The sequence below is a fragment of the Rhinoraja longicauda genome, chromosome 12, assembly GCF_053455715.1.
Source record: "Rhinoraja longicauda isolate Sanriku21f chromosome 12, sRhiLon1.1, whole genome shotgun sequence".
NCBI lineage: Eukaryota > Metazoa > Chordata > Chondrichthyes > Rajiformes > Arhynchobatidae > Rhinoraja > Rhinoraja longicauda.
Window position 1 is genome coordinate 34,412,421 of NC_135964.1, and position 12,492 is coordinate 34,424,912.

At 43.0% G+C, this 12,492-nt stretch overlaps 1 protein-coding gene across 3 annotated transcripts in view; it reads right to left on the minus strand.

Annotated features, from left to right (window-relative positions):
- LOC144598557 (rho GTPase-activating protein 6-like) overlaps positions 1 to 12,492 on the minus strand; it is a 235,387-nt gene that overhangs the window by 100,024 nt on the left and 122,871 nt on the right. Inside the window, exon 2 of one of the 3 annotated variants that reach the window (XM_078408734.1) lies at positions 232 to 255. The exons of the other annotated variants lie outside the window; for them this stretch is intronic. Coding sequence (XP_078264860.1) covers positions 232 to 255 — 24 coding nt within the window. The remainder of the gene's footprint in view (positions 1 to 231; positions 256 to 12,492) is intronic. 3 annotated transcript variants of the gene reach the window in all.

The following is a 12,492-nucleotide window of genomic DNA, read 5'->3' on the forward strand; positions in this document are numbered from 1 at the left end:
GACACAAAATAATGTGGATAGCAAGGAAGATTGACTAAAACTAAAGCAGGAAACAGATCAGACAGAAAGTTGGGCGAAGCATTGTCAGGTGGAATTTAATCCCTCCAAGTAAGAGATATTTATTTGGGAAGGAACTATGAGTAGGACATTTCTATACTAAAACTCGTTTGTTCGCTTGTTCCTGAACTACAGCCAAAACGGTACAGGAGAGCGTGACAATTTTAGGCCCACCTTTCTCACCGCCGTCCCGTGGTCCTACGGAAGAAGTTTCATTGAAATTGATGTTATTTTTTTTAAGTTATTCACATTTTAAAGTTTAAAAAAACGCACATGCGCAGTTGGGGCTCCATTGATCTGGCACTTATGTAAGATGGCTCTTGCATCCGCGCGTGCGCAGAACAAACACGTCCACACCTGCGCAGTTGGGGCCCGTTGAGCAGGGCTCGGCCACCTGTCTCTTGGGGGCGCGAGAGCCAGGCCTGGTGCCAGGGGAAGAAGCCGGAGCCTGGGCCTGGGCCTGGGCCTGGACATAACCGGGTAATCACGAGCCTGAGGTGAACCAAGGGGAGAGGCGGCAGTAGAAGCAGCGGCAGTCAGGCCGGGCGTTGGTGGAGGTAGAGGCCGAGGCCTGGGCCTGGCGCTGGGCCTGCCCTCAGCACCCCCATCCCCCCTCCTCTCCCCGGCCTTTTTTTTTTTTTTTTTAATATCAAAAAATACGTTATTCAAGTAATAAATATCACTTACAAAACATATTTTTTTAACAAGCCCATCCGACATTTCCGGAGGTTACACATTCAATACAGGCATTTACTTCCAAATTTACGTACATTTACAGACATTAACCCAGTATCCCTTATTTGGAGGGGCGTCTCTCTCCACCACACCCTGCCACCCATGTCCAGCAGCGGAAGGACCCTAGACTGTGGTCCTCCCCCACAGGGCCTTGGCGTTGGCTGCACCAAGCTTCAGTGCGTCCCTCAGCACGTACTCCTGCAGTCTGCAGCGGGCCAGTCGGCAACATTCCTTGACGGAATGCCTCTCTCCGGCCGGCTCAGCACCTTCCCCACGCCACCCAGAGTCCAGCGGCTCAGGAACAGTGGGAGAGCCGCTGCCATCTCCCATTGAACACCCCTGCACCGGGACAGGACAGGACTCTCTCTCCCCCCCCCCAGGACAATTACCAAAACATTATGAATTTGGAGCTGACTGTGAGATCTCTGTGATTTATTAACCTGCTCAGGCTTCAGTTTTATTACTTTTAGCTTCACCCAGCCATCTAATCCATATTGGAAATGAGTATTGTCTGGTATCTTCACCAGATGTTCACCCCAGAATATATTATATAGTTCAGCCAAGTATTTACACTAAAACTTGACAAGTATGTCTTAAGTATGTTGTTATGTTTTAAATAAGAGAATTTCTGGAATTTATTTCCATTCATTTCAGTAAAGCCCACAAGTGATCATTTGGTACAGTGGCAGTATTCCATCTCTGAGCCAAAAGATACAGGGTTAGAACTCAACTTTGGACAATGAACAGAGCTTCAAATTGGAATTCTAAGTCAATATCAGGTGATATTGTAGTGGGTGCGGTCACCGCGGAAATCAGGCCAGACGCCAGGTGAGTAGTAGATATACTTTATTTCCTAAGGCACACAAACACCGCACTCAAGAACTCGTGAGTCGACACACCCAAAACCTTTTATAGTCCCAGACCACCTGACCCAAGGGAACTGACCCAGGAAGTGACCTAATCCCTCCCGTCCACTGAGTGCCGAGTGGAATGACCAAGGGAGTGGCCTAGCCCCCGGGCACCGCCACAATATACTCATTGCAGGCTGGTGCTAGCGGTATCCCAATTCATCCATGTGCAGATTCTGCGATCTTATAAAATCACAATAAAAAAACAATCTCAAGATTGTTCAACCTTCCCATGGCCATGGAACTTGCAATCCAGCAGAGCCTTAATCAGCCTGCAGATTTTCCCACTGCATCCCAAGGGAAGAGCAGGAAGATAAAGAAGAGTAAATAAACATTTTATGAACTGTGTACTTGGCAGCTCAGCTCATCTAACAGCAGCCCCATTCCTTGAAGCACAGAAGAGTTTTCAGTCGGCCACCACATGGAGTGTAATCGGACCTCCAGTTATATAGTTGTGAGTTACTCTAATTCATGTAAATGTGCTTTATATTATGTGACCAATGCACACAATACCCTGCTGCCCCTTTATATGGTGGGACAGTTGTTGATTTGCTTCCAACATCACAATCAGTTAGCTTTCAGTTTGCTTCCATCCATGCCAAAATGGTTTGGAAGAAAACTTAGGATGCTGTACCCAAAATTCTACTACCTAGGCCCAGGAAACATAAACCCTTGATAATAGACAATAAACAATAGGTGCAGGAGTAGGCCATACGGCCCTTCGAGCCAGCACCGCCATTCAATATGATCATGGCTGATCATTCACAATCAGTACCCCGTTCCTGTCTTCTCCCCTGACTCTGCTATCATTAAGAGCTCTATCTAGCTCTCTCTTGAAAGCATCCAGAGAATTGGCCTCCACTGCCTTCTGAGGCAGAGAATTCCACAGATTAACAACTCTCTGACTGAAAAAGTTTTTCCTCATCTCCGTTCTAAATGGCCTAGCCCTTATTCTTAAACTGTGGCCCCTGGTTCTGGACTCCCCCAACAAGATACAAGTTACTAGTGCTGCATCAATTGCTCACCAATGGAAAATACGTAAATCAGTTGAACATATAGTTATTGAAAAATTGGGGGGAAAAAAAATAGACTCTGAGGTCATAACAACATGTATGATTTTGCACGTATCACTGATGAGAAGAGTTCCCTATACAGATAAGATAGGCAAACACTTAATCCCAAGATCATTGAATGCTCAGGACAGAAGGAATGGTTGTCAACAATTCAGTCATTGTTTTTACCAGAAGTGAAGGAATTTTTTGAAAGAAAGAATGTCCCTTTGAAGATTCTTCTTGTGTTGGATAACTGGTCAGATCACTTGTCAAAGTCATTGTGCTTTGCTGATCCCAATGTTTCTATCATTCATTTCTTGACACAATATCAATTTTATAAATTTATGGACCAGGGCATCCGTAGGACCTTCAAATCTTATTATACCAGCTGCTGCCACAGGCAAGCATTGGATGCCACCTTCAAACATTGCAAGTGGAGAACCGGATGCAGTTTTCGAGGCACTATATCTTACATGGTACTTTACATTACAAAATGTCACAGTGTTGTTAGGTAATGTTTGGATGGAAATGGAATAAATACAAGGCAACGAAAGATTTACGTAAATATAATTTGGGAAGAATTTCTTTGCACAGAATGGTGATGCACAATTGGCTGCTTCATAGAATGCTTGCAGTGGTTTGTAGTGATTTAATGAGCAAAGAAAGGAAAGCAGATGGGAGCAACTTAGCGGGTCAGGCAGCATCTGGAGGGAAATGAAGGTTGAGTTTCAGAATGAGATCCTCCATTCAGGCTAAAAGAATGTAGGAGAAGGAACAACTATACAGAGGTGGGGGGATGGAAGGAGTAGGCAAGAGTGTGGAAGTGATAGGTGGATGCAGGTGGGGACGGGTTTATTGGCAGTTAATAGTCAGATGGGGAAGGGAAGAATGGAGATAGCCACATAGCCATTTTCTTTCTTCTACATCAAAATTTCTGAACTATTGAAAAACAAATATTCTCTGTTGGGTGGAAAGTCAGGAACTTTATCGCATACTGCCAGAATGGTAATAGCAATTTCACCATTTCCATTCAGTGCATGAAAGTTAGAGAAACAGGGTATCTTCACAATACCCAGAACCACAAAACAGGCAAAATCAGCTAGTGGAACCACACAAAGAAAAAGGGGGGCACAGTTAATCAAACTTGGAAACCTAAGATTTCATTAATTTTTGTTACCAACCAAAAAGTCTCTTGACCATTGTTGTATACAAATTCTCACATTGGCAACCTACAAATACATCTGTGATCAACCCTAACGCCGATTACATTACGACACTGAATAGTGAGCATTTGAACAGAATGTCTCAACACATGCATTATCAAGACCAGTGCACAAAGATGCTAATACAGCGATAGATCATGCATCATTCACTTTGTGGATACACTCTACAGGCAGCTGAAGGTGATTTTCTCGTGGCAGCAGAAGAGACACAAAACTGGTGCAGAAAGAGCTAGGTGTTAAGAAAGATGACTGGCTGGACTGAATCTGGCACAAATTTGGAACAGAATTTGATCTTTGGGGAGATGATAATGGATAATGGTCATCAACTTCAGTGACTTAAATTTGAACAACTGATGAAACAACATGGGATCAAACTTCACATTTTCTTATTATTCAGCCTCAAGCAGGGAAACAGATCAATCCATACCACGAAAGAGGCAAGGAAGAAAAAAGTCATATAGGGCAAATTAAATCTTACTATGAAGTATCAATTCACAGATTTTCTTCTGAACTATAGATCAATGCCATATTTACTATTTTGCTTTCAATTAGATATGCCCCGGGTTATATAAACCCCAGGTGAAGTTTACCTGGAAAATTGTGAAAAGGTATAATCTTCTTACCCAAGGGATATTTGTATATTTGTATTGAAGAAGTACAAATATTCACCACATTAATTTGTGACAGCGGTATCTGTCATGGTGGGAGGTTGAGAAGGCATTGCTTTTGAGATATAGTGTGAAAGGATTTGCTAACAGTGTGAAAGGATTTGTTTTGAGTAATGTATGTGTATAAATCATAATACCAATAACAAAATAATTCCGACTCTGCCTTGCAAATTCCAGAAGTTGAATGTCTGTTGTTAAATAGAAGATTTAAATGCTGATACCCAGCTTTCTCTTTAGTATCTTGGTCACATTACACTTCCTTCAAGGACAAGTGCAGTATACAGGTGAAGGCAACTATCCCTTGAATGTTGCATGCCGACACCATTCTGCTTTAGTTAAACATTTTGTTCAAGATGGCCGCGCCATTGTGTTTGGCTGCCTGCCACTGTATGTTTCTTTTTTTTTTTCCTAATCAGATGTGCAGCACTTTGGTCAACGTGGGTTGTTTTTAAATGTGCTATATAAATAAAATTGACTTGACTTGACTTGACTTAACACTTCTGAGTTTTGATCAACAAAACGTACAACATTCTCACAGTAGATGCAGGGTTGATAGGGTAGATGCAGGTTGTCTAGAATCAAAAGTCAGTCTCAAAATAAAAGAGTCAGTCATTCAGGGCTGAATGAAATGTCTTCATCCAGTGGGTAGTAATTCTTTGGAATTCTCTCCTCAAGAAGATCATGGAGAGTCACTAAATACCCTCAGGACAATGGCCAAGATATTGCTAGAAGGAACTGAGACATACATACAGTATCTGTGCAGGAAAATGGCATTGAGCTCTCACATCATGAATGAATGAATAAATGAATGAATGAATGAATGAATGAATGAATGAATGAATGAATGAATGTTTATTGGCGAAGTATGTGCATATACAAGGAATGTGCCTTGGTGCTCTGCTCACAAATGACAACACAAACATACAGTTAACAATTAAGAATAAAGCATGACCACATCAAAACAATAAGGACACAACATTACGGTCTAAACATGTGGGTGAAAATAAACCAGAGCAAAGAAGAGACTACAGACTTTGGTTATTGAGTAGAACTACTACTTGTGGAAAAAAACTGTTTTTATGTCAGGCTGTGGCTGCTTTGAGTCCAGAGTCGCCTTCCAGAGGGAAGTGCTTCAAAGATTTTGTGGCCAGGGTGAGAGGGGTCAGAGATGATCTTGGCCGCTCGCTTCCTGGCCCTTGCAGTGAACAGTTCGTCAATGATCCATGATCTTATTGAAAGACTGAACAAGCAGAGGGATTGAATGGCCTATTCACATTTTTATTTCTCATGTCCCAATGACAGAAAACATTACCAGAGGAACACCGATGCACAAAAGACCCAAAAATATCCGAGCCTAATTTTGTTGAATCTCAAAGTGAAGGTGGACGAAAGGTTCTTGGATCAAAGTGAATTTCACAAAGTTACTAAACAGGTTCAGATCACAAGATAAGCTGCATGTGCTGAGATGGGTTGGTAGGAAATGGGCGATACGAGTGATGGGACAAATTGTGGTGATAAATCGTTCCAAGAACTATCTCATAAGACTGGCAACAGATTTAGAAAGCCCCTGGTAAACTACTTGATTTCAGCACAAACAACTAAAGAAAACAGTTTGGAAGACTGGAAGTGCCAATATACCAGTCCAGCAACTGTGGATGAATTGATACAGAACACAACAGAAGAGCGGATCAAGAAATGACACCTTCAGATAGTCCTGAGATTAATGTTACATTAACAACATGTTGAAACATCAAAATCAACATGAGCAACATCTGTATAGCTAAATGCACAAAAGAGAATTTAAAAACCTACTAGACCAAGTGGACCCGTTGGGCCCAAACCACTCCTGCATTGGTGCAGCACCCTCTCCTCCCCCACTCCCTCCTCCCCGCTCCCCCCTCCCCCTCTCCTTCCCCCCTTGCCCTTGTCCCCTCCCATCCCACTCGCCCCCTCCCCCCTCCCTCCCCCCTCTCCCCTCCCTCCTCCCTCTCTCCCCCCTCCCTCTCCCCCACTTCTCCCCTAGGGTTGCCTCTCCTGCATTGGTGCAGCACCCTCTCCTCCCCCACTCCCCCATCCCCTCTCCCCCATCTACCCCTCCCCCTCCCTACCTCCCCTCCTCTCCCCCTACCTCTTCTCCTCCCCCTCCCTCCCCTCCCTCCTCCACCCTCCTCCCTCCCCCTCTACCCCCTCCCTCCCCGACCCCCTTCTGTCCCGCCTCCCCTCCATCCCATCCTCCCTCCCCCTCCTCCTCCCCCTTCCCTTCCTCCCTTCCCCCCCCCTCTCTCCTTCCCCCCCTCCCACTCCTTCAGTTGACGTAGCAACCCGCCTCCCAGCCCAGGCGGCCACCATTGGTGAAGCAGGGGAGGGGGGGGCGGCATGGGGAGAGTCCTGTCCCGTCCCGGTGTGGGGATGTTCAGTGGTAGACGGTGGCGGCTCTCCCACTGTTGCTGAGCCGCTGGACTCTGGGCGGCGTGGGGAAGGCGCTGAGCCGGCCAGGGAGAGGAGGGGGGGATGGGGGAGCCGAGGGCAGGCCCAGCACCAAGCCCAGGCCTCGGCTCCACCAACGGCCGGCCTCACCGCCGCTGCTGCTGCTGCCGCCTTTCCCCTTGGCCCACCTCAGGCTCACGGATTTCTGGTCACGTCCAGGCCCAGCCCCAGGCTCCAGCTGCTTCTCCCGCCCCCAAGAGACAGGCGGCCGAGCCCTGCTCCACGGGCCCCAACTGCGCAGGCACGGACGCGTTTGTTCTGCGCAGGTGCGGATGCAGTGGCCATCTTACATAAGTCCCTGATCAATGGAGCCCCAACTGCGCATGCGTGGTTTTTTAAACTTAAAAATGCGAATGACTTAAAAAATATTACACCGATTTCAATGAAACTTATTCCATAGGACCATGGGACGATGCTGAGTAAGGTGGGCCTAAAATTGTCATGCTATCATGTATCATTTTGGCTGTAGTTCAGGAACAAGCGAACAAACGAGAGTTTTAGTACATAGATGAATGAATTACTTAAAGTTATAAATGTTGTTAAATGAGCTTCAAAGATGAAAGTAGTGGTACCGAAAGTGGTTTGACACTTATGACACACAGTTAGAGAAGACATTTGATTAAACCAAACACAGCTTTCAATGTCTTCCACAAATCACTTGACTGGAGACCAGGCCCCACTAGAGCGCACACATTTCATAATGGAAAAAATTATTGAAAGACGATTCGTTAAGCGTTGATCCTCCAATAGCTGCAATCCACTTTGTGCTCTGGTTAACAGTATTATAGGTTCCATTTTTAATCACCCCTCAGCACCCACCACCACAAACATACAAGGAAGAGGTAATCACCTCAAATTAGTACATTCCGTTTTAAAACAGGAACCAGAAATCTCATAGAGCATCATGCGTTGCCTAAAATATCACTGCACGCTGATCAGGTAACAGCTCAAAACCACATGAGTTTCCAATTCTGCACCGAGCATCAATTCATGTAACTTTTAATAAAGCAGCAGGTCAACGTTATCCATGACCCTCTCCTGAGATATTGGCAAAGGTTGAATAAAGTTACATTGGATCCTTCAACAATCCCATTACTTCATTATGTCCAACAGTTATCCCAAATTAAAAAGGTCATCCTGTGGGTGTGTGGGAATGAATTAATTGTGAATCAGTGCAATATATATATAGATTAAAGGACAACAATATAGATATGGATACATTAAACATCTTGTTAAAAGGAGCCTCAATCAGCTCTTTCCTCCCCAAGAGAAATAAGATCATTTGCTCTCGGTCTTTAACCTTTGGGACTTTGCTCAAATTGATGTTGACATATTTTCCCTCTAACAATCTCCATAAAAGATGGCAGATAGAACATAGAAGAGATCAGCACAAGAACAGGCCTTTCGACCCACAATGTCTGTGCCGAACATGATGCCAAGACCATCTCATATCTACCAACACAACCCATATCCATCCATTCCCTGCATATCCAAATGCCTATCAAAAAGTCTCTTAAATGTCACTATCCTTTGCCTCAACCACCAACCCCGGCAGTACGTTCCAGGTACGTGAAAAAAAAACTTGCCCTGCACGTATTTAAACTTTCCCCCTCTCAACTTAAAGCTCTGCTGTCTAGCATTTGATTTTTCCATCCTGGAAAAAAGGTTCTGATTGTCTCCGGTATCTATGCCTCTCATAATTTTATATATTTCTATCAAATCTCCCCACAACCTCCAGCATTCCAAAGAAACCAATCCAAGTCACTCCAACCTCTCCCTGTAGCTAAACCCCCCTTATCCATGCATCATTCTCTTAAAATAAATCTATTATATCCATTAAATTTCACAGAATTATTGATACTTTGAAACTGGGGTTCTAATGTTAATTTAGAATCTTAAATAATTTATATATTTGGGAAACAAAAGTGGAAAAAAACCCTAGACTTTCACAGCAGGTTCACTGCAATGTGAACTAACTCCTAAATATTAATCCAGTGTGAATTTTAATTATTGTCTATTATTAAATATTAAGTATGTATTTGCAAGCCAATTATTTTAAAGTTGTGATTTATTTGGAGGCAACAATAAATAATTATTTGAAACTCAACTCTCACAAATCATCAGATTATTTAAACAAATGTTCACTCTAAATTCATTAGAATAAAGTACAATAAACTATAATCTGAGTGTAAAAATGTAATTGCTGGACAATACTAGTCACATTGAAACAGTCTGGTTACATTACTGATATGTATTTTCTGACAGATAATGGGTATTAAGGGAATCAAATGATATGTGATTAATGAAGATGTGGTGCTGAAGTAAAAGAATAGCATGATCTTATTGAAAAGCACAGCGGACTCAAGCAGCCTTTTCTATTATTTTCTTATGTAAAGCACCTTAGGATTATCGTTGCACTAACAGACGCTAATATATTGGAAGTAGCAGCAGCAGCTGGAAATAATATTGGATAGTCTCATTAATCACACTGGTTCACTATATTGCATGTGCCTTGCTGATCTGTAGTTCAGTTGATTTAACATCACATAAAATGAGGTTTATTATTCATTTCTAAACAGGTTTGATAATATTGGATGCTTAATTCTGAAATGATTACATCCCGGCTACCAGAATGGCAAAAGTGATCTAGATTGTCCTTGATGGTTCTTGCAATTAATTCCTGGTCATCAGGTTTGAAGAATTATCAAACTATTGTGGGAGACCTATTTTTGAATATTCTGACTGTGATGGTGCCCTGTGTGTAACCCACTGCTATATCAACTGATAGGGAGTAGCAGAAGAAGATTGGGAAATGGGTTGTGTTTCTACTGAACCCAGGAATATTATTACTATTAAACCTATTTAACTAAGCTCTGTTAAATGTTCTGTCTGACTCCCCCCACTGAGGATTTGCCAAGTTAATGAAACTTCTATTTATAATTTTTTAGCAATCTATTCCCCTTGCTGTTGTGACACCATCTCCCTCTGTACAGAGTGAACTGAAATGGGGAAGCATGCATCTTCTGTCTGGTCTGGACAGCACCCGTTCAGAATCAATCTTAAAATGATTCCTCAATGGTTACGGCAACCCAGCTTATTATCATGTCAATGCAAGGCTGCTTTGTAGATGTATTATATCTTGCAGCTATGCCCCGGTGGTAATTTTGCATGCAAGCATGAAAACAGGTTGTAAGTGGATGCTCTGCCAGTAAAATAAATCAATTTGAAAATATGTTTTCATAGCTTGCAAATTTGTTCCTGCTTATTGATTAGCATAATTCAAATTTGCCTGGAGATTCTGCAGCAGACTTCAGATTGTAGATTTCACTCAAACACCAATTAACACAACATTTGTGGAGCAACAGATAGTGACTTCAATGGATGTTATTGATGAAGGAGATCCAGAGCTCCCCTGTACTCACAATAATTGGGGGGGGGGGGGGGGGGACAAGTACAATGACAACTCGAGCTGTAAGTTTGCCAATGACATTACTGTTGTCTGCCAAATCAACATCAACAGAACAAGGCATGTAAAATAAATTGGTCGCCTTGTTTCATGGTGTCAGAAAAGCCACCCAGTTTCTTACATCAGCAAGATGAAAAACAGTTGGTTGTTGACCTAAAGATGCAGGTGGGGGTGAGGGATGAGGATGGGGAGGGGTTGCTGGGGGGGGGGGGGGGGCTGGGGAAGTAGCAAACACAACCACATCCTCATAAATTGAGCTGCTGAAGAGATGGTTGACAACTTCAAGTCCAAAGGCATCCATATTACCAGCAACATAACCTAGTTCCTTAACATTGATGCAGTAATCAAGAATGAACATCAGCACATTTACTTTCTTGGGCATCCGAGTAGATTTAGCAGGTCTGCAAAGATTCTCTCTATAGATGGCCATAGAAGCTATTCTGATGGGATGCATCTCATATGTCAACTGCTCTGTTCTTGACTGCCTAAACCTGCAGAGAGTGGTGAACATAGCTCAGTGCCTCCAGGCTTATCACTGCCATCCAGTCCATCTTCATGGAGCATTGCATCAGATAGTCTGGAAGTATCTTCAAAGATGCCTACCATCTTGGCTATTCGCTTTTCTCCCTTCTAACTCCTGGGAGAAAATACAGATGCTTGAAGAAAGTACAGGAGCTTGAAGGCCCAGATATGCATACTTAAGACAGCTTCTTCCCCACAGCTATGAAAGAGGTGAACTAATTTCCTCTTTCATTGAACCCTGGTGTGTATGGCAATAAACAAACCTGAAACCCCTAAGGTGTCCCACAAGCAACAGATTACTCATTTCACACAAGGTCAAAGAATTTCTAGATCATGAAGTTTGTCAATATATTTCAAAACTTCTCTTCGACCTTCAACAGCAAACAAAAGGTGATGCATCTTTAATTAACACCTGGGATCCTTTCCAGCAACCACCTTATTCCCCATCAGCTGAGTACCATCTGGAATGCACATTAGTGTACTTGCCACAAAGTTACTATGCAGTTTCTTTAATGAGTGCTGTCAGTCAACTTAAGTGACAATCAATCCTCTAATGCAATGAACTATTAACAATTCTCCGAGTGGCCATTCATCACAAGCTCCTAAGAAGAAAGTTTTTCCGTAATCAACATTTCATCTATATGATCTATACTATGCACCTCCAGAATTCTTTAATACCAAAATGTTCTGAGAAAATTATCTTCCCGCCCCCATTCTAAGAGATCAATGCTGCCAGTTGCCATTGGAGGACTCAATGTAGACCAACTAAAGAATGTAGTTATGCCAATCAGTTCCCACTTCAAGGTTATACATGCCCACCAGTCTCATTTGAGACTGCTGTTGACCATGAAAACTACCAAACAGTGAAACAAACACCCATGTAGGACACAGCGACAGTTGGACGAAGATTCTATATTTGTGCTAGGGATATGAATATTGCTCCATCGCTCCCTAATCAAGTTTGCAGGAAGCTACAAGGTCAAACCAGGGATGCCGTACACTTAAATTGTCCCTTGCTCCCAGAAGGTACCATGGATGAAATCAACAACAAGGTAAAATAGTGGCTGTGCAAACCCACACTTGACTGCACCTGAAGGCTTCAGCCCTGGCTCAACCAGTAGCACTGGTCTTTGAGTCAGAAACAATATGCTGGATTATAAATTCTAGATTGACATTCCAGTGCTATAGGAATGTTGCATTATTGGACTTCTAGAAGAAACAATTGTCAGACCCAAATTAAGAATATCGTCCCCAGGAGTTTGATGCACATAAATTACACAAACATGGATATAAAAGAGGAATAATCTCAAAATTGAAGTCATAAGACTCAGTTATGGTGCGAGGGTAGATAACAATTACTGGTGAAATGGGCAG